The sequence below is a fragment of the Parasteatoda tepidariorum genome, chromosome 2 (genome assembly GCF_982258835.1).
Source record: "Parasteatoda tepidariorum strain Cologne lab strain chromosome 2, Ptep-v5.0, whole genome shotgun sequence".
Classification (NCBI taxonomy): Eukaryota; Metazoa; Arthropoda; class Arachnida; order Araneae; family Theridiidae; genus Parasteatoda; species Parasteatoda tepidariorum.
Genome location: NC_141756.1, coordinates 28339482 through 28363867, shown reverse-complemented (window position 1 = coordinate 28363867; position 24386 = coordinate 28339482). Strand labels below are relative to the sequence as shown.

Below are 24386 nucleotides of genomic sequence, written 5' to 3'. Positions count from 1 at the left end.
AAGAGCTTTTCTTCTTCCCAACCCTAGCAGTGGTTGGGAGGAAAGGAGGGTGCAAATCCTTTTTAAAAACTCTTGTGGCTGTGCTCTTAATGTTGTTTTTTCCTTTATACACAGTGACTACATTAAACCTTGGGGACTGGTTTACAATATGTCTATGGAAGTGAACCTTCCTTCCCTATGTATATTTTTTGTTGAAACTGTCTCCCCTCAGCATAAATCAACACCAAAAAAAATACACATTAGTTTTAAAATCTCAAAATAATTATTACTAATGACTAAATATTGCAATAATAGTTGAGGTATTATTATCAACATCAAGAAAGATATTCATACGCAATTCAAAAGCATGTTGCACCCTTCTCTGAACTTAAATTTCAGTTATACTTTTTGAAGCAGAATATAGTAAAAGTATGGGCTTTAATGCAAAATAAAGAACTTAGTAACTTAAATATATATATGCATGTATTATTTTGCTATTAAATTTTCAATTGATTCAGAAATGAGAAATTGAAACACTTCTTTAGATTTTGGCTTTCTCCAATTAATGAAAGGAAAGAAAAAATAACATACTCCACATAGTTGCAAGTAACATATTCTTATTTATATAAATTTCAAAATGAAATTGAAAATAATATTTGATACAAACTTCAAAATTATTCATGATTTGGTATTTAATATCTCATAATGCGAAGTAACTCAGCATTGAAATCATTATTATTTGCAAAATAGTAGTTTATTTTAACATGGATCATATAGATAAGAGCATTTTTGCTTTAACATAAAAGAATTTGTGGCCTTTCAAAAAAGATACAATAAATGTTCTAATTATTCTACTTAAAGCAACTCTTAAAAATGCAAAAAAATTAAAACATTCTCATCTGTCTTTTTAATAACAAGGTAGCTTACCTGCCAAAAATAAATTTGTTTATTAGTTATGCTGAAAAGTATTATTTTATGGCATTCTCAACAGTAATTTCTAAAAAACGTAATTGTTGCAATTTTAATAATTATTCCTAAGAAGGTTATTTCTTGCAATTGTGACAGTTATTCCTCCATAAAAATATTAATAGTGTTCGATTTATTCTCCTTTAAGCCACTTTTAAAAACGAACATAAATTTTTAAAAAATTTCCTTCATCCTTTTTAATAACTAATTAGCTCTACCTATTAAATTAACTTTGTTTATTAGTTACTCTGTAAAGAATGATTTATGGCATTCTCAACAGTAATTTCCATTAAAGGCTATTGTTGCAATTTTAACAATTATTCCTAAAAAGGTCATTTGCTGTAATTGTAACAGTTTTGCCTAAAGACGGCATTTGTTGCAATTTTCATTTACTGTGGCATCGCAAAATGTATATTAAAAATGACACTGATAATCAGACATTAAGAGTGCGTCATACCACGAGAGAAACTTTCCGCCACAAATTCTCTTTCACCTTCATGACTAATTTAAAATTCAAAGTATAGAAAAAGTGAGTTCAGACAAACCTAGAGTTCAAATACTGAAAAGAATTTTTTTTAAATATCAAAATGAAAATAAATTACAAGAAATTAACTTAGGATTATGCGATGGAGAAGTACTCTTTCAATAATTTGTTTGCATTTTGAGATTTCAAAAAAAAAAAAAAAAAAAATTCAGCAATTGAAACTTTGTGGCATACTCAAGGTTTGTCAAAAGTCACATTTTCTTTCTTTTAAATTAGTAATGGAGGAGAAAGAGAATTTGCAACAAAAAGTTTCTCCTGTGGTATGGCATCCTCTTATAAGAATATATTAATTTCTATTTGCTAAAAAATAACAAGCAACTTCACAAATTTATTTACTTTATTCTTATGAAGTTGCACTGGGTAATATCAGAACATATAAAATAATTTCTTAGAAAGCTAGAGCAAAAGCAAACAATGCAGCATTAGTAAGTGAGCATTAATAAAGCAAAATATTACATACCTCCTCTTTTTTTAGTATAAACTCTAATTAATGCTAAATACTCCCACAATTTATCTAACAGGTAATCTAAATTGAGCTTCATATTACAACTGAAAGAAAAATGATGATATGCTATCAATTAATTTAAAAAATATCAATGAGGTAAGAAATAAGAATACAAATTGATACATAAAAACTTGATACAATTTTAAACATGAAACATAAAAAATAAAATAATGAAGACATTTAAGGGAAAAAACTGTAGCATAGTGCCATACACAGACATCTAATTTTTTTCTGCATCTTATCAGTTTATTATAAATCCCAAATTTTACATCTAGTTGGGTCATAGGCTTTCATCTACTATATATTTTAAAAGAATTGATAAAATTACGTTAAAGTTACACTCAGTTACGTTAAAGTTACACTCAGTTACGTTAAAAAGTTACACTTCAATAATGGCAGTTAATTTTGGGGTTAAAATTTTTTAAAAAGTAATATAATATTTTACATTAAAAAAATATTTTTTAGTTTTAAGATCTTACATGACAAAGTAAAAAAAAAAAAAAAAGTCTGCTTATTTTATGATTGTTATTTGGTAATTTAAATGGCAATTATTATTTGGTAAAATAAGTAGAAATTTTGGAAAAACTAGTCAAAGTTATTCCAGGTCAATAAGTAAACACTTTTCATGTAAAATTAGTCATTATTTGACATGGTTTAAAAAAATAACGAAATAAATAAAAACATCATAATATCTTACAATCAAGAGAAAGAGGTTAACTTCAGTGAGAAATAGACATTAAAAAATCATAACTACATGAATAAATTCTTATTCACTTATTTTCAAAGTAGCTTTCTGTAGCAATTCATGTGATCTGCATGCAAGATATTTATTCTATAGAATTTTTCTTTTAGATTCTCAACAGGTGTGTCACAAATCTCTACAGATAAAAAGGGGGCTTTACGTCTTGACATATTTTATCATAGATAAACAAACTACATAAACAAGTAAGTTCAATTATTTATTCATAACAGAAGATATTCCATAATGTCTAATAAACAATTGAGTTCAACTTTTTTATCAGGGTGCGTAGTCTGATTTTTCAACAAAAAATGAACACCTTTTAAGTACTTTTTAAGCACTAAAAAAACTTTTAATCACTTTCCAAAACAAAAAAAAATCATAATTAGGATATGTGCAGTAATAAAAATTTTTTCCATTGTTGAAGTTCTTAATTTATAAACATAAAATCAATAAAATTCAAAAAAAATTTAAAAACTTTACATAATCATGATAAAATAACTAGTTTCTAATAAATATTGCAGAGAAAATTGTGAAAATCATGAAATTTTTGTAATTTAGAATGACAATCGATACAGCAAAGAAAAAATCTCTTTTTAAAAGATAAAAAATTAAGCACTTTTAACATAACAAACATAAAAAAACATTAAACAACATTAATTTGACATAAAAAAAAGCACCTTTAAGGGCTTTTAAAAAATGTAAATCAAAAATAAAATAAGCATGTTTAAGCACTTTTTAAAAACGCTGCACTCCCTGATTATTCATTATAGAGAGTGTTCAGTAAGGCGTGCCTTAAGTATACATATTTTTAGAATCCTTGTTGAAAGTAAGGTAAAAAAGTTAGAAACATTTGGGATAAAAATTTAATATTTATGGGAGATACATAAAATGCCATTGAAAAATGTAAAATCATTAGTGAGGAATACAGAGTGAAAAATACCAAAAACAATTAAACTTCCCAATGAAACATGAAGTTACTTTCGTGTTCTAACGTCAAAAACGATTTGTTAGATTCTGACTTTCCTTAAAAATATTTGTATGCAGCCTCTAAAATGTAGAGCTTTTTTTTAAAATCCTAATATATCTTCTAGGGTGGTGATTACAGAAACCATGTAAAACAGTTTGAAATTTTCAAATAATTTTCTGCATAAAATGAATAATCTTATTTTGTCTACACTTTGAAAAGATATAAAAATAATTAAAGCACATTTTGAAAATAATAAGCTGTGAGTTATAATAATTAATTAAATGATTCACACTCGCAGAATGGTATAAACACGATTCAAAATACCTCAATTTTAAATTCATTAACCTAAGCTTTGTGCACTTGTAAGCATTGTGAACTTGTAAAGCACTTGTGCTACATACTAGAAATGTTGGATTGAAATGTAAATTTGAAGAGCAGATGATAAAAGTGTTGCAGGCCATTATTAATATGGTCAGATTTTCACATATTGAGAGTAAACATCAATTTAGAAAGAAATTAAGATCTGTTTAAGGACACATTGCAAAAATTTTTAAACTCAAAAAATGATACTTGTACAATGCATTCCTCTAAAATGTATGATGGAATGTAATAAATTAATTCATTTAATGTAATAAATAGTCAAGTTCATTTAAAGCTAAAAAAATCTTTTATTTTGCATTATTTTTTAATAATCACCATTGCCTTTAGATGTTTTATCAAATTATACAATTAAAAACATCACCTTAATTTATTGACCTTTAGCAATATTTTTAAATTTGTACACTAACCTCTAACCGCCCGGTGGCTGAGAGGTAATGTTTCGTGCTGTCGTGCCACAGGATCCTGTTTCGATCCTTGGGCCAGGCAAGGTCGACTCAGCCTTTCATCCCTTTAGTGGGTCAATAAAACGAGTACCGAGCCTGCTTGGGAGCTAAACACTCAGGGTTCCACATTGGGCTGACCACCCAACAGGAACATCTGCTCTTGCGTTTCAGAGCCCAAAAGTAAAAAAAACTGGGTTGTGTAGTAGGCCTTGGCCCTTTATGGGCTGTCGCGCCACTGTGTTTAGTTTACTTTGTTAACCTCTAAAAACCTTATTCTACTTTTCAAAAGGACTTACCTAATTTTGAAAAATAACGCCACATACATTTGCTCAAAAAGAAATCTTGATACACATTAAAAAAAGGTGGTTTTTTTTTGTCTGAAGTAGAAAAACTTATAAAAGATGATGATTGTGATGCATTTTTCCAACTAACAGGCATAGACAAATAAATTTAGGCATTTAATAAAAGTTGTAAAGGGTATAATAATATCAGGGATGCCACAAGAAAATATATCAAAAATATTTGCCTTTATTAGCTTAATTTTTTGCTTGCAGCTGGAAAAAAATGACAGGTTTCACAATGCTAAGCACAGCATGCAAAAGCTCAAAAAACTAAAATAGTTGCCAAAAACCATGAAAACAGTAGCCAAATAACTTGTGGCCAAGAAGATATTTGTATCATGTGGTAAAGAAAATGAACATGCGTTACGTTTCCCAATGAAAGACGAGAGGAATGTGCAATAAACTGTCGTTCCTTACGAGAAATCGAGAAGTGTTAAAATTAGCATATTAAGAGTGGAAAATGGCACCAACTTGCCAGATATATTTTCATTGTTTAATTGCGTTAGAGGCCAGAAAAATTAGTTGCATATTTTTTACATCCATACGAGTATGTGGTCCTGTTCAGTATATAATAAAAAATAATAACTAAAGACTTGCGAAAAAGATAAGTTCAATTTGACTAAGACTCATTTGCTATTAATAAGGTGAATAAACTGTTAATAATAAATAGTTTAAACTTAAATAGTAAAAATGTAATCAACCACTATAAAAGTAACAATAGTCATTTCAGAGAAAGGCTCCTTCACAGGAATATGCCTATACATGACTGCCTATAGGCAGCATTGCTACATACATGAATACATGACTGCCTATAGGCATATTCCTGTGAAGGAGGGGATAAAAGGAAAAGGGAAGTATTTTTTCAAGCACCTAGTTTATTATTGAAGTAACTTCGTTAGAAATGTAAAAAGTTTCATAAAAGTCGTCTTTGGGCAAAAGTAGTTACCTTTTTCAGTTTTTTGGGGCAAAAAAGTAGCTATAGTCAGGAAATAGTTCCAAATAGACACATCTTTAGTCACCTGTGGCAACCCTGTTATATTGCTAACAATAATGTTACATAAAAAATTCTTAAATTTTATAGGCATTCTTTCATTTTGTTCCTTTTTACCATAAAAATATAAATTTTCTAGAAATAGCAGTTCGACAAGCAATTTTTACAAAATTCCATACTGTTTTTTACGAAATTCACAATTATTTTTCTCCTGGATGGCATTAAACAACATCTTTTCAGATTCAGAACTTAAAATAGATATTAGTTTTTATGATAAGTAAGTATCGTCGTGTGAGAGTTGAAATAATTTTTTCATACCTTACAACTACAGAATTGGGCAAATGAGCTAGTCGATCTACTTCTTCAATAGATATCTGATCTATTTTGTTGTACACGTAAAGGCATGGAAGATAAACACGATTTCTGTTGATTACGTCTATGAGCTCATCAGGAGTGCAGTCCTCTCTGAATAGCACCTCAGCATTAAATATTTCTAATACAGGATAAGGAACGCATTGACTAGACAACTGATAAAAATTTAGTTCAACAATCTTGTTAAAGCGATTTTCACTGAGGTCCATTTACCATAATCTGTTAAAACTATTAACTAAAATCATAAATTTTAAAAACAATTTTAAAAAAATCACTTTTTTTTAAAATTTATCCTTCATAATTACTAATTAACATTCATATAGAATTTATTAATAATGCTCAATATTTAAAAATACTACTATAACTAAACTTAATATTCTAACTAAAATTGTTAAAATAATTATATAATTATTACAAACTAATGACTTAATAAAAAAATTCCAGTTACTTTTGTTCAAGCAAAACATCCTGATAAATTTATAAAGGTTTAATTGATCAATTAGAAATTAAATTAAGCAGAACAAGTTTTCTTTCATTAATCATACATATAATAACAAATTACGTATGTAATACGTTTCACAATAAGTTTTATCCATATCGACACTTTTTTAAAATACATATATATACATATTAGTTATTTTGCACTATAAATAATGATTTACATATTACGTCCCCTCTAATTTCTTCTCTGTATAAATTTAATGAAACGATTAACGTTAATTATAAAATTAAAGAAAAAAAACAGCAATTTACAAATCAAATAGTTAAGAACTGTTGCTTAAATGGTGGACCTGATGTCTGATAGGCATCAATGAAGTAGAAGGCATTGAAATAAAATTTGCTAATTTCATATTCTATATAACGAAAAGTCGAACTAATTTTCCAGAGATATAAAAATTATTTTACAAATTTATAATAGAATAAATTTAAAAATAGTTTATGTTTATGCTTATGTTTAGATTATGAACAACACCAAAACTTATTAAACAAATTCAATGCAAATTACAGAAAAGGGATAGTGCAAAAATAATAATAATAAATAAAAAAATAAAATATTTGTATAGTACCGTAAGTAATGTTGAATAGGTTATGACATATTTTTCTTCGGTGTTATGTTTGGCATTTATCAGTGTTAAGTTATTTATGACACATAATATTTTTATCACATCCAAACTGAGTTCTACTTATTGAGTTCCATATACGTACTAATGAAATTTATTTGATAAAATAAATAAGGAAAGTTAAATTGCATTTTTAATATTGTGCAACTATTTTTTAAACTTAAAAAATACTGATAAACCTATAAATAAGTAGAATAAAATATATTTGTGGAAATTAAACGAAGGTGATATCACGGTTAACATTTTTTCTGCCGTTGGTTGCGTTTGGTCATAAAGAGAATTGCCTTCAAAATTTTTTTTTAGTTTTGTTGAAAAAGTCTAAAAAAATTAAGACAACAAAACATAAAATCTTTTTTTCCAAAAAAAAGTGCTATAAATGTTAATGATTTTTCAAAATACTCTTAACAAATAAGAGTTTTTTAAACATAACAAAAGGATACTATATTCATGTAACACCATTTGAACCAGCTTTTCGTCACATCTAGTTAAGTTACACATTGCATTAAATGATATTCCTCCAGCTTTTTTGATCTAAATTATAGAGTAAAAGTAATAAAAACATGATTAAAAAATGTTTCTTAAAATAGAAGTTAATATTACTCAAGTAATGTCTGTAAACTTTACTAAGGTTAATGCAAGATGGAACACATTATTTACAGGGATTCAATAAAACACAACTAAAATTTCAAATTGTACAGCATTATTAATAAATACTTGCAATTCAAAACTAATATTTTTACTAAGACTGCTATAAAAGAGTTTACTTTGTTGCTTCCAAAATGTGAAGTTAGATTTGAGGAAAAAAATAGCTTTTATTAATAATATCAATCTGGTTAATGAAAGAGAGGACAAATAATTTATAAGGATTCTATAAAATACAACTAATATTTTAAAGAGTACAACATTATCAATGAATACTAATTACTATTTGGATCAGGTTTTGTATTAATGAAATTAAAGTATAAAAGTTTTAAGAAAAAATTTTAAATTTTTTAATACTAATTTAATTACCTTTGCAATTGGAAAAAAAAAATCACAAAAATATTAAAAATATATACAACTCAAAATTTACATGCTTACATTTACAATTGCTTTAGATAAAAAAAAAATTCTTTCTTTAAATAAATATAAATTAATAAAAACAGGTTTTTACAATTTATTTTATTATTTAAGGGTTACAAGGAGGAATTCTAGGAAATATTTTTTAGTATATCTTGATTATCTGGTTGGTTATGGTGCTTTTTCTTTAAGAAAATATCAACTCTAAAAATAAAAAATCTGAATTATTTTAATTTTTTTGTTTTGGCACTGTTTGAAAATATGTTAAAAAATAAAGGAAAATTTAAATTAATAAAATTATTAGAATTTATATTTGTTGTAGATATTATTTTAAATTATGTTTGTCTTAGATATTACCTTTTAAAACAAATATTTAAATAAATAAAATAAAAACGAAAAGAATAAAACCATAATTTAGTATTATTTTTCTCCTGGTGGTAAACAAGGAAAAAGAATAAGAAATTCAATTTCCTGCACTTAGTTTTTTAGTGGATTACTAAAACAATAAGAAACAAATGCATTTCTTCTCAAAATAATTTATAAAATTATATGCAAAAATAATTAAATAACAATAAACAAGAGTACTATTGCAGGCTACTATACATCTTTTTATTTATGAGGAACCATATTTCTTTTAAAAAAAGTTCAAAAAGTACAAATAAAGGTAAATAGAATAGAAATAAGAATGAATAGGATGTTATTTCACATTTTTAAGGGGATTGAACATTTTGAATATAAAAACACAATATAATAAGAGAATTTCGAAACACAATTGAGATAAAATTGTTATTTCTTAAAAATTCAGTCGTAAATTAGTTGAGAAATTTCATGGTTATTTTATCTAACAGTGACATTATCACTTATAGGTCTTCTTTTAAAAACTAAAGGAAAACGTTTCCTATGTAAACAGTTTCTATTATGTTATGTAGAGTTTGAATTTAAAAAAAAAAAATTTTGTTAGACGGTTTTAATGGCACAGTTTACCAACACTAATTGATGGTATTTATACTATCTATTACAAATAGATGTTATTTTCACTAGGTAGAAGAAAAAAAATTTGCATTTCAAAAATAATATTCATACTAAAGTTTCCATAAAAGAGTTTGCTCTATTTCTTCCAAAATATGAGTTTAGATTTGAGGGAAAAAGTAGAATTTAACATTACTTAACAAACATTAAACTAAATGGATTTCTAAACACAATAAGACTTTTGATTAAATCAAACATAAAAATCAATTGCATAAAGCATCTTTTATAGAATATTTGAATTTTGTTAGCAGATCTCATCTAATATATTTGAATTTTCATATTGATCTAAGAACTTGCATTTTTTCCCCCAAGCTTTTCCAAAAAAAAGTTTGTTCTCATTTTCTTTTTTCAGGAAAATTATTCTTTATCATGAGATTTTCTAAAAGATGCAAAAAATGGCATCTTTTATTTCTTGGTGTCATTAGACAAAGGGGTTCAAGGCCAAAAAAAAAAAAATTTTAGTGTCAAACAAAAGTGTAAAAAAAATTAGGAATTTGAATCTGAAAATTACAATTCTCAGCCTTTAGTCTGGGAAAGGTAAGAAGAAAAAGTTACCTAAAAATTGAAATGCTGCAGCTGATTTTAAAAATTTTCATATTATCTAATCAGGATTTTTGCTTATTTGTATAAGCTTCAATTCAAACTGATCTGGAAAATCTGCACTCTACTTAAGCTTGTAATTACCATTATGTCTAATACTGATACATCTGTTAACAAGCAATTATGTCTTCAACTTATTACATTTTACAAACAAATGCTTAGTTTAATATTATTCCATTTCTGAAGAATCTCTATAATCAAAAAACCTCACTTTTCTAGCTTTGGGCACTTAACCATATTTTTTTTTCCATAAACGGTAGAGAAGAAAAAAAAATATTGATAAAAAATATAAATAGGCTATTTCTCCAAAATTCTTTATAATTATCACAACCTACTCTTTTACTAAAAAATAAATAGGTTTTACACGGCAAAATGGACAAATTGAAAAGCAATAAAAAAAATTAAAGGACAATATCAAATTTTGCAATATAGAAAAGGAATTTTGTCTAATAAATTGCATAAATATAAAAACAACACATAATTAAAAGCAAGTAATCTAATATACTAACCTTGAAATAAATATTGGGTTTCTCTTTGTTCAGTCGAATGCCAACTGTCTCTAACTCCTTTTCCAATAGTTCCCTGCAAAAAGAATGTTGAGTAAAACAAAAGTTGAAATATAAATATAACTTGTTTGAATTATTAAAATTATAAATGTATATATTATGTATGAATTATATATGTTTCCTATGGCATTATTATGCTATACCTATTTTCTATGCTAATAAAAAACTGATTCTGGACTTTTTTCCAACACTGATACCACAAGAGATATTTAATTATACAGATTTCAAACTACTAAGATGTGATAGAGAAACTACAATATTTCATACTTTTATTATTTCTTATAGTGGTTTTTCAGTTATCTTTGTTAATAAATTATTAACCAAAACTATTTTCGTTTCATCAAAATAAATTTTATAGCTTTCCAATAGTTTAATATTGCTAAAACTATAAAACTAGGTTCTTCTGTAACATTATTAGCATATGCTGGTTGAAAAATATAATAAACTTAGCCAGGACCTAAAACCTTTATGATGAGATTGACAAATTCCACTGTATTTTGTTTTTAGTACATTCAGTTCAGTACCCATACCAAAGAAACATATCAATCATAGATTGATATGTTTCTTTGATATGTTCAATCATATCAATCAAAGAAACATATCAATCATAAATGTGAGATTGTACTAAAAACAAAATACAGTGGAATTTGTCATTCAGTTCAGTACCCAAACCAAAGAAACATATCAATCACAGATTCCGTCAAAAATTTTTGCTAATATAATTTTAAAACAAATAAAATCTGTTGCTAATAAAAAATTAAGAAATGAACAGGCCGTCTCATGTTACCGAAAGGGTTCAATCGTTCTCAATAAATTCATTGGATTTACAATAGAGATTACCACCATGTTGTGAAGCATAACTGAACAGAGTACTCAATTAAATTCAACCCTTTACCTGAATTTAATATATTTTGCTAAAGCTTTCAACTGCATAAATGTGAATGTTGGTGGAATATCTCACAGGTTTATAATATAGCTATAAAAATAATAAACATTATCAAAGTGTTAAGGACCAACAGCGGAGGATGTTTTTTAGTAAAGAGCACAATGACTGAAAATTTGAAAATCTGAATTGAAAACAAAATATATTTTTCATACCTTTTGTTCATTGTGGTTATTGAATGGATTACAAAGAAAACTCAACTGAAAAAAATAAAGATAAGATAGAATTGGACAATTTTTTTGGAAGATCTAGAATATGTAAACAACATTGCTCAATTAGCCTTCAGATTTGAGGATATGGAACCAAAAAGATAAATTATGACTGAAATCATACAAATGGTCGTTCTAAATATAAAAACATAGGAAACCAAATGTATGAAAATAATTGGAAATGTTTAACTAAACTTAGCTAACAAAATGCAGAAGTTGAAGATGCTAATAGATTTACATACCGGGGGGGGGATTACAATAACTGAAAAACATGATCTTTCAATTCTTTCTTCTTGGCCCATGGTATCATACATAAAATAAACCTTTCTGACTCTGATAGCCGAAGACCATAAGGATATTATCTCACGCTTGTGTTACATAATAACTTGTCTAGAGCTGTGCTGATGCAGGGGAAAAAGTGTTCGCCCCCCATTAAGATAACCTGGGTTTGAATTCTGCACCTAACTTGCACCAACCACAATGCTGATGAAAAATATACTCAGTGGTAAACAGCTGAGTTGCGATTAAAATTACAAGGCTAAGAAGGTGAACGTTAATAGCCGTAAACTCAGATTTGAAACAGCTTTTAGATGTTGATTATATACCTACTACAACTTGTCTTAATACACATACTCTTGAAGTTTGTTGTTGTAGTTGTAGTTCATTTACGTCACACTAGAGCTGCACAATGGGCTATTGGCGACGGTCTGGGAAACATCCCTGAGGATGATCCGAAGACATACCATCACAATTTTTATCCTCTGCAGAGGGGATGGCTCCCCTGCTTTAATAGCCCGACGACCTGCACGTGAAGTCGAGCACTTTACGGTAGAACAGTCTAACGAGGACCAATACCGCACACCCTCGGTCCCTACGCAGATTGATCCAAGTGGTCACACTGATCACAGCCAGTGATGTTTGACTTCGGTGATCTGGTGGGAACCGTGTCTTAATGATCAGTCCACTGCGGGACCTCTTGAAGTTTGAAAGCCTGGAGAAGTACCTCTTTTGTCAGTCCTGAATAGTTACATAAAATTTCAAACTCCTCAGTTTTATTACACAAACTCAACAATAAAGTTTACTATGCTATAAGACTGATTTATGCCATATGACTTGGAAACTAACCAAATCACAAGAGAACAAATTGAACAATTTTCAAACTAAATCCCTTCTTAGGATCTATTCAATCTTTTAGCTTTATATTCCTTCAAATGAGCAATTACATAAAAACTATAAAATAAGATTTATGGCAAAAGAAATTAAAAACAGAAAATGCATCTGACTCGGAAATATTTTAATGATGCCTGCCCATGATATTTTAATGATGCCATGATGCTCTCTCCCATGTAACTCTCACATGAACAAACTTACAGGGCGAAAAATGGTTGGATGATCTAAACGAAGCTAGGCAGAGGAGACAGATTTGGACTAAAGACGAGAGAGAACAAGACTCAAGGCCTTGTGCATCATCCAGGCACAACAAGAACTATGATGATAAAGGTATCAATATCTTGACTTTATGTAAATATTAAATATAAATCTAAATAAAAATCTAAAATATTAAATGAACTCAATAAAACATTATTACTTTTGAATTTCTCCTTTAGTTGCATCCAACATCATCAGCACTAAATCCGCTGTCCTTGCAACAGCAATAACTTGGCGACCTCTACCTTTACCTAAAGAGGAGAGAAAATGACAATTACAATATTAAAATATATGTTGCTTCCAAACCATTCTTTAGTAGAGCTGCATTTGCATGAAACAGTTTCATGATGAAATCTGAACTATTTAAATTGCAAGCCTTATAGTAGGCCAAAAAAAAAAAAAAAAAAACTCTTGACAATATTTTTCAACAAAAAAAAAAAATATTAGAATTAAAAAAAAAAATCAGAAATTTTTTTGGAACGGTGTAATATATAGCAGGCTACTTTGAAGAAAGGCATATAAACCAAAAAAATAGTATAATTACTTAAGCATAATAAAGACAAATTTAATTGCAAAAAAATAATAAAATATACCATTTTTAATATCAGTATCTTTTTGTTTATAAAAAATAATTTTAACAGCTTCAAGAATAACTATATTAATGAAACATTGAATAATTTATAATAATTTAAGATCATAGGAAATTTTTATAGTACTATTGCATTAAGTAATAACCATAAACAATTAATTAATATTCTCTCACATCAATATTCAGCAAAATGTTTAATTGAATTCAAGAGTCCCTTAGTCAAACAGTATTGAACTATTTTTTTCAATAATCTCAAGACAAAAGCACAATAAATAAGTTGTTTAACATTTTTCGTACAAGATGAGTGAACGTTCCCTCAATTCACTATTCATTAATTCTATGAAATGATTACTACATTATTAATAGGAATAGATATTTTTTAAATCATTTTAAAGGGGAAAGAATTAAAAATTGAAATAGAAATTTAATTCAGAAAAAATCAACCGTACAAGATTTGTAATTAAACAATCATTTTTATTCTTCTTTATCTAATAAATTTCATTTAAAATGTTCATGATTATCATTTTATCTAACAAATTTAAACATAAAAAAAGCTGTCTGATATTCATTGATGTGGTTTTTGGTGCAGATGAAATTAAAGAAATCTTTGTGCATATAGTTATCCTTGCAGTTTTTCTTCACTGTGACCATAAAAAACTTTTTAAAAGAGTGCAGGTGTTAGCAAATAAAAAATAAGAATGATTTTTGTCTAATACAGTGCCAACAAACAAACATATCTATAAAAGTCTTGAATCACATTTATTAACAGTGAAGGTAAAAAATTTGCTTTAGCCTAAGTGAAATAATTTTTATGCACAAAAATAAAAACTTTTAAGACTTTCAGTTATTTATTATTTGAAAAACGAATAATGTGATATTTAATTCAACAAATGCAGCCAAATATTAAATATCAATACATTAAAAAAAAATTTAAAATTCATTTTTTTTTCCTAATTTAAAAAGGTAAAGTAAAAAGCCCTAATCTTCATAAGAAAGTATATATAAGGATGTAATAATCAATGAACTACTTGATAAATAAATATAAAAAAGTTAAATAAATCAATTTGCAGATAAGATGAAGACATTATTTTTACTATTTCACAAACCTAATACAAATAATTTGATGATCAGCAAATCTTGTGCTATAATGAATATTCTGGTAATAAAAAAAAGCCCCCGTAATAAGATAATCCAAATTTATTTTAATGAAGAAATATTTTAAATTATTTGTGAGCAACTGAATAATAAATATATTATATAAATTTATGGTCAGGACTATTATTTGTACTGTGTTGTACGATGTTAGCATATGGTCCACCCTACTAACCCTTTTACAGCAAAGAAAGCAATAACCAATGACAGCCAAGAGAAAAAGTAAAACAATAATTAATTTTACAGTTGAGATAAAACTCATAGTCACAAAAAAAGCAACTAAGATTACTTTTTTAATTGAAAGTACGTTTAATGTTTAAGCAGATTCAGGTCATATAATTTTTAAAAAATTTAAAAAAGAGTTTAGATAACATACTGTTACATTACACAATATTAAACAAAACAAAAATAAATACAAAACATATTTTATACCAGCTGCTGCTCCTTCAATAATACCAGGAAGATCAAGAAGTTGGATATTAGCTCCTTTGTACTAAAAACAATAAAAATGAATTACAAAAAGCTACTAAAAACTACAAATTAAAGATATTTTCATATTTCATTAAAAAAAATAGAATTCTGATATCATATTAATAAATTATATTTTATACATATATAAACTTTGAATCAAAAGATGCAAAACTTTAAAAACAATACCAAAAGTACATTTTCCACAATTGAAAAATATATTCCTAATTTGCTTACAGCTAAGTGAATTTTCAATTAATTGATTTGAGGTTACCTTTATAAACTACACAAGGTTTAGCATCATAATTATATTTAAAAAAAATGGTAGGTAAAATTTGTCTTCTATTTTATATTGAGGCACATCAGAATAACAAAAATAATCAAAAATTAATTATTATGGAAAATTAACTATGGGGCACTTCTACAGATTAAGAACACTTTGGAGCAATTTTTTAAGGGACAAGTAAATTTTTTAAAAAGAGAAAGGAAAAAAAAGTATATTTTGATGCTTTATTTATTTTTAAGAAATAAAATAATCAACTTATTCAAACTTCAAGCATAAAGAACAGCATTTTATTAGGTTTTAAAAATTTAGCAATTGACAATCAATTTATAAAAATCCCTTAGAATTAGTATTCACCCAAACAAGACATAATTTCTAATGCATTGTTTTTTTTTCTGAAATTTAGTACACTTCTTCCAGAAAAAAAAATTTTAAATTGAGAGAATAAAAAATAACAAGTAAATTAATTTTGGCAAAATTATATGCTCAGAAACATTATTTTTGTTAAAATCTAGATCATGTAAGGGAGAAGGGGTTAGTGTTGGCACAGGACTAAAGTGTACATCTTGAATAACTTTTTTATTTATTTATCAAATTTCCTCTGTGAGATATCATTGATTGAAAAAAATCATGAACAATTGCAGGTGCAAGTCCATAATCATCAGTGCATATTTTAGTAGAAATCTATAAAATAAGGTTTTTAAGTAGCAAAAGTAATTTTGAAATTTTCTCTTTGCTGTACTGTTCACACATTTTATTTAAAGAGACGCCAACTTGCTCCACTATGTAAAAAAATATTTTCCAGTAGTAACAAAATTTAAGTTATTTTTAATTCAGCATTTATTTTAAGTAATTTTTCCATCGCTACATATTAAAAATTCGAAATATCATAGGAAGTGCATCAATTAAATGTAGAATGTGCCCAATTTCAATAAGCTCATTTCATTAGATCTTGAAAAATGGGAAGAATAATATCAAATCAAGCCAAATGGGAAAAAAAGAATCTCTTTTCTGTAAGTTTACTTTGATTGATTTTAAGCTTTGGGAAAATATTCTTGGCTTGTATGACAACTGCATAAAATTAAATTAATAAAAAATGGAGTTTTGAAAGTTAAAAAAAAATCTAGTACCACCTTTCTTGATTTGACAACGTAATTAACGTATGAAACGTAATTAAAAGTTAATTAAATTAAAACTGATTAAAAAAATGTCTGAATATTTTCACATTTAAATTTACAAGTTAATGTTTTAAAAACTGAAATAATATCACTGTTAAAGGTATAAGAGGAAATTTAATTTCCACTCCAAATACAGAAATAGATTTTTATAGTAGCATTAAAAAATTTGCATTTCCTTGTCATGCGGATAATCAGAGGAATAAAATGAGTAGTTACATTGAAAACTGAAATTTGGTGTAATTGCTAAGTCTTTCATGTTTTTACAGCCAGTGGCAACAAGAAAGAAAAATTACATAAGAATAAAGAAAAGTAAACAAGAATCGCATTAAATAAAATATAGTACTATAATGATTGTGGAGATAGTAGTTAACAACAATGTCAACCTTTATCTATGAAGAGGTACCCCAACACAGAATCAAGTTAACATATCTTATATAACTAGTTAATTAGAATTGTATTTTTGTGATTCTTTAGACTTTCACTTAAAAAAAAAAAAAAAAAAAAACATATTATTATTTTAATATCAACAAGAAAAATAAAATTGAAATACTAACTGGGATTACACCAGGAATGCAGGTCAATGTGGTAAATTCATATGAAGCAGATTCACTGTGAGTATCAGTCAGAATGTTTAATATTGTAGACTAAAAAATTAAAAGCATACAAGTTAATACAAAAATTTCATAACATGATTATGTAATGTAAAGCAAATTATACGCTGATATGATTTTTTTCTCATACCAAATCAAAAATAAGACTAAAACACAATAATACACTATGATCTTTCAGAAAAGCCAACTTCCAAAACTAGCTATCAGTAATCAGAAGTACAATAGCACAGCAATGTATAAAAAAATTAACTTTAACACAATTTAAATTTAGCACAATCTTAAGGAGTATAAATTACTTAATTCCGTAAAAATATAAGCAAAATTGTGTGTGAATTTTACTATTAAGTAGAAAGAGTAACACTTAGATAAAAATACTATAATGTCATAAATTTTATACATCACTGATAAATTGATTACTTGGAATCACCAGGACCTATGGTAAGCATTCGCCACCTTGCCAAATTCGATAAAATTGCAAATTTGGCAAATAAAATAATGTTTTGGCAAAGGAATTGGTGAATAATTTTTTTTCCACTGGAAATAAAAAATACATATTTAACTCAATTCTAAAAATTATATCGAAAGGAATTTTTCTAAACTAATCAGTACTTTTTATTCGATTACAGTAATTTTCGGTAGATGCGCCGCATAACCAATTAGAATTGAGTCCAAGTAATATAAGCCTGAAACAAACTACCGTTAAATAGTTTTGTAGAGGATAAAAATTAATCCTAAAAAATTCCTAAGAGTTGTATTTGACAAAGACTTTCGAAAATTGACAAATACTTTCGATATTTGGCTAAGTTACTGGCTAATGATTTGCAATCCTTAGTGCGGGTTCTGAATCACTGTTTTTATTTTTGGTTAAACTTCAAACTAGCCCTCATTTTTTTTTTAAATAATTTGGTGGAGGAATGAAAGATGAGATAATGTTCTTTGCTCTTGTTACTTCTTATTTTGTGTTTAAATCAAATAATTTTTATTCTTTATAGCTTTTAGAATTGTTTAAGGAAAGAGAAAAAAAATCCTCACAGATTGACTGCAAACAATCCAATAACATAAATTTAGGTTGTTAAGGTAGTTAAGGTATTTTAAACAGATTAAAACAAAACTTCTCAAAAAACATAAATATTACTCAACCCATAAGACCGTAATCTTCACTGTAAAATCATAGTACATATTTAGGGATGTAATAGTTGGCATCCTTAACCATAAGAAGAAAAAAAATTAACCTAACAAAAAAAAAATTAAATAATTTTTCAGTTATCAAATACATGAAGAAAAAACGAAAGGGAATATTACACCCAGTGTTCGCCCTAAGCATTTTTTTACGGGCCGCCTGCCCTGTTTGCCCTTTGATCCCAATAAATGTGCCCTTTTTTGTAAAAGTAAGCTGTCAGCCCTTAAAAACAGTCGTTTTATTCTGATTCCATTTTTAATAAAATTAATTCATTGTTTAAATAATAATCACACCCTGGAAAAATGATCCATGTTTAGAGGTTAAATTGTGATTATTATTACAACCATTTACTTCATTAGGATTATTTTTAACTGGTTAAATTTTTATATGTATTTTTGAGGGGAGGGGGATACTAATATTTTTTTAAGTTATTTTAAATTTTAAATATATATATATATTTTTTTTTTGCACCTTTAAAAGTTCATTTTCTCATAATTTTTAATTTAAATTATAGAAAAAAAAGCCTTCAAGCTGTTTATCAATTAATCATTTGTTGTTTGTTTACTTTTTTTTTGAAAAAAAAAATATGTACAGAGATTACCTTTTAGCATGCCTTTAATTATTTTTATAATAAGAAAGAATTACTTTTTAAAATATACTCATGAGATAGTATGCGAGGGTAATTTAAAAATTGTTGAGGATAAAATTCATTCATTAAGTAATATTACACATTTTGATAAATATTTATAATGTTAAGATTTGCTTTCAAAACTTAAAGTGCTCTTTTCAGAGAGGAAGCACCCTGCCCTTTTTTTCTTTTTAGGGTGAACTCAGTTGCTGAAATCGTAGTCTTGGCCATAGATGGTACCACTGAATAACAAGAAATGCATTCTCTGCCTTAAAAATTTGCTTGGTTTCACCAAGCAGGTTTGCTGGTATTGGTAAGTGGCATTAGAAACAATAAATAAAATTGAATTAAAATTATGTTGAACATTAAATTAAACATTTTGAAACACATTCATTACCTTGCCAACTGATGGAAAACCTATTAAAGCCACACGGGCATCTCCTGATTTCATAACATCGAAGCCCTCACCCTGTAAAATAAAATAAAAAGTTAAACATATAAAAAACTACAAATGAAAACTTCAAAGATATTACTACAACCAGTAAAAAATAAAAAAGTAAGAAAAGTTTATTTTGGTTAAAAGCAAAAGTATTCATAGATAAATGAAATTAAAAATTCATGGTTGCCAGATTTAGGCCAGTCAAAAACCACAAAAGCATTTTTTTTTATTATTATTAAAAAAATATATATATGTGCTTAAAATAAAAAAGGCAGCTTTTATTAAAACCAATTACTTTTCAAAAATTTAGATGTAATGAAAGAAGCATAATGTTGTTAATTAATTACAATGGTGCAGATAATAAACAATATTTTTAAACTGCTTGGAATTATAATAATTATTCTGAATTTTTACAACCAAATATATTTTTAGTATTATTTTGAACAAATCTTGAAATTTAAGAAGAATTTCTGATAAAAATATATCGCACAATTTTTGAAAAATGATTACTTTTGAGTATTTTAAAGCATAGCAAGGATGTTTTGAAATGTGACCTCTGGAGATGGTCGCAAAGTAAATAGGATGAATTGCCTACTAACATTTCAGCTATTTATGTAATAAGTGCCTTTAAGAAGTATAAGGTAAGAAATAAATGTTAACTTTGAAAAAAAAATTCAGTAGTAAAATATCCTTAATACTAAAATTAAATTGAACAGTAAAAATTTAAATCGAGCGATCGTGTGCGATTTAGACAAACCACAAATATTTTGTTACTTGGTATATTACGCACTAAGGAAACTTTCAACTAATATTTTGATGCATTTTTAAGGAGCTAGTATGCTGATAGTTGAACATTTGGACATGTGCCCTGTTTTTAGTGGTTTTAAGTTGAATTGTTGAAAAGTATTAAGCCCTAGAGATAGATCTGCATCAATGCATCTGATATTTTATACTAAGTACTTGAGAGTGCTTTGTAGTTTGAATAAATACATGAAGAAAATAACAAGTACATTTTGACAGTACAATTTCAATTAATTTACTTCTGAACCGTACAATTTTTATCAATACAATTCTGAAGTATAAAGTTAACTACGAAAATAACTCCTAAAAAATCAAAAACTACTTTAAATATTATTCTCTAGACCTTAGATAAAATTCTAGATCATGTAATGATCAATCTCATATTGAATTATTTTCCATATCAATATCACTGAAGAGTAAATACGACTGATCATTCGAGAGAGATAAAAAATTTTCATTGTAGTACAATAGGGAACTGATTATTCGGAAAGATCGGGACTAATGCTATTCCGGATAACTGATTTTTCCGGTTTTCTGAATAGCTACAAAAAGCCGTTTTTTTTATTGTTAAACCCGACTAAAAAAATAAATATTAGGAAATAATCTTAAAAAGAAGAAAAAACAATGAAGTAATACAGTAATGATTATTTCTAAAATGATGGTATGGTAAACATCTTTCAAAAAAGAAAGAAAAATCCTAAAATCTTATGAGGAAAAAAATTTTTTTTTTTAAATGGCAGGAAAATTTAACGAATTTTGTTCCGGTTTCTTGGTTTTCTGATTTCCGGATAAAGGGTTCTGTACTGTAGTACATATTGTATTCTTCAGTTTCATTTTTTTTTTCAAGTAGAGGAGAGTTGGATAAAACGGGATAGTCGGACAAAACGGGATACGTCGCCTAGGGACCAGACTATTGCAGCTATCTAGCGGACAACGACAGAAACGTGTGATTCGACCGTGATTATATCATTCTCGGTGCGTCCCGCCTCGAGATCACTATTTGATACAAAGTTGTAGGTCTCAGAACTTTTTTACTCTATTTTTTTGCCATTTTCTACATTTACGTGAGTTGTTTTTTACATTGTACTGCCTACATAAATGGGAATAAAATTCCGGTGAGTATTAAATTTAATTAACCTGTTTATTTACTAATATTTTTATGTGCAGTCTATCTAGTTTTCTTTTCACATTTAGGCAGCAGTCATGTTTGTTTCAAAAAGTGTCAGAGTCGGACAAAACGGGACACTTGTGAGTTGGATAAAACGGGATAGAGTTTTTATGTCCCGTTTTATCCACCTACTTATTTATTGGATTATTACATTTTAAAATAGCCATATATTAATGTAGGCCTATTAATTTAGACCAATTTGTTTATATTAGTTATACATATTTTCGAAAAATTTAGTCTCTTTATATAGTAATGCAAAATTTGTTTATTAACGTTCATTATTAAGCATTTTATTTTCGACTCTAGGATTTCACATCTTTCTTTAGAACTAATTGTAATGTATTTCTCTGATGAAGACTTGAGCTTTTTTATATATATAAAGAATATTATTTATATATTTGCATTATTTATAATTTTATATTTATATAATTAAACATTGTAAACCCTATCCCGTTTTATCCAACCCAGGTATGCTAAAACGGGATATGTAAGAGTTTGCAAATTAATTTTTTTTTCTATTTCACATTCATTAAAATTAGTTTAAAATATGTTTTTTGTGTGCTTCAATAAATGTTGTAGCTCCAAAAAAAATAATGTATGGTTTTCCTTAACAGATATTCCGTAGTAAATAAAAACAATAATGGTATCCCGTTTTATCCAACTCTCCCCTACAGTTAGTTTTAATCTTGGTAATTCTTTACTACCTTATAATTAAGAACAATGAAAAGTTCTTTGCTTTAGTTTAAAATAGCAAATTAAAAAGAAAAGAAAAACAATAACGAATGAGAAGCAAACAGAGGCGAAGCCTCCTAGTTACATCAAAAATAATAAATAGCATGAGATAATTTAGGTAATTATTTAGTAAGTTGTAGCTTATTTTAGTCACCTTCATTAAAATTACAAACAGCAAAGCAAATAATGTAAAGTTTTTACTGACTTTTTCTTTTTTGCCAGTCGCTGGTTCCAAAAGTTGAGAACGGTATCTTGCTAGTTTAGCTTTCAGAACCCCCAGATGGTATTCAGTAGCTGTGAATATGAAAGAAAAATTGACTTTATAGCACAAGAATAAAAAAAAATTATGAAACAATGAATTCAATACTTACTTTAAAAATTAATTATGAAAATTTTTAAAAAAAATTAGGTTGAGAAAATGAATCACAAAGACTTTTTATAGTAAACAAACTATTAATAAATACAAATGTTTGTCCTACATTTTTCCAAACCAATCACTCTTGAAAAAGTTAATGAAGTGGGATTCTGGTACTAGACACAATTTTTTTTATCTAAAACTATGAGACTTCAAGTATGACCATCATCAATCTAAAACAGCCATTCCAATATTAGACACACTTTCCAAGTTAAGACACACAAAAACAAAGTTACAGAGATTTTTGGTATCATTAGTTGCTGCTATGTCATTAAGTTAAGAGTTTAAATGTCATACTTTCAAAACCTTTAAATCCTTTATACAACATCTCTTCATTTTTGTAAGCTAAAAACAAGAAATTATTAACTCGGTTCAGTTAGGAATTTTTATCTATTATTTCATCTTTCAAACATTAGTCAGGCATGCTTAGTGTAACTAATTTCTGTGATCATTCAAAAAAAAATTAATTAATAAAAATCTTAAAAATTTTTAAAACTTTTGCAAAGTACAATCAACACAAATGGTTCCATGGGATATCTGTATATCCGTACCTGTTCACTACAACTAATAGCGAAAATTTGAAAAAAATATAGCTATGTGTGTGCCATATTTTTTCAAGTAATTGTGGCCACTAGAGGAACATTTCCGTAGCATGATTTGTCATGCCAACTACAATCAATAAGGTGCCAAATGGATTTCAAACTGGCGAATCCTTTAAAAAGCCACATAGGGGTGTGCTCTCCTTCAGTGATTTTTTTTTTCAGCTACAAGCAGGCACAAATACAAAAAAATTATTATATGAATGATGTAAAAGACAGATATTGTACAAATAATAAAAAAAGCGTAAAAAATACGCAATAAAAAGTATTTCTTTTAATATCAGGCAATATTAATATTTTTATTTAAATGAACAGAATATTGGTATTAAAAGTTTACATTGCCAGATTATTTTCATTTATGCTATGTTGTTCATCACTTAATGCACGTTTATACTTTGAAAACGATCTTTCTACGTCTATGCTGTTTGTAGGCACCAACAAACATCTAATTGCCACTTAGGTGAATTTTGGATAGCGTTCTGTCTTTGATTCCAAAAGCTGGAGCAATTTCCCTTCATCAATGTGCAATACCTTGACCGTTGCTTTGTAGAAATTAAATTCACTTATCAATTCTTCGTCATCCTCAAACTTCAGGATTATGTTAAAAAATTTATGAATTGTCCTCATCATTTAAAATGCTTAAATATTTACATTGACTGGTATCAAAAACTTTGCCTGCTTTAGAAAAGCTTGAGGCCCATCTTAAAGAAATCACAAGAAGCTCAGGAATATTTGTCTGGATACGTACAAGGGCAGTAAAATTTCATTGGATAGTGCAATAGCTTGTATAACAATATTTCTGTTGAGGATTTGATTTATAACACTTTTTTCTTTTGTGATTCCTATTTCTTTTGTTTTCTTACTCACTTCAGGAAGGTAAACCTAATCAGTCTTATCACGCTCCCTAAATATAGGAAGACCACCTTAATTGACAAGATTGGGTTCATCTCTGAACTA

The 24386-nt window shown here is 27.2% G+C and overlaps 1 protein-coding gene across 1 annotated transcript in view; it reads right to left on the bottom strand.

Annotated features, from left to right (window-relative positions):
• LOC107447869 (developmentally-regulated GTP-binding protein 2) overlaps positions 1-24386 on the bottom strand; it is a 36142-nt gene that overhangs the window by 10914 nt on the left and 842 nt on the right. Inside the window, exons 2-10 of the mRNA XM_016062905.4 lie at positions 22621-22709; positions 19673-19744; positions 17411-17500; positions 15360-15420; positions 13347-13437; positions 10550-10622; positions 7793-7883; positions 6178-6352; positions 1950-2038 (exon numbers count right to left, since the gene is read on the bottom strand). Coding sequence (XP_015918391.1) covers positions 1950-2038; positions 6178-6352; positions 7793-7883; positions 10550-10622; positions 13347-13437; positions 15360-15420; positions 17411-17500; positions 19673-19744; positions 22621-22709 — 831 coding nt within the window. The remainder of the gene's footprint in view (positions 1-1949; positions 2039-6177; positions 6353-7792; positions 7884-10549; positions 10623-13346; positions 13438-15359; positions 15421-17410; positions 17501-19672; positions 19745-22620; positions 22710-24386) is intronic.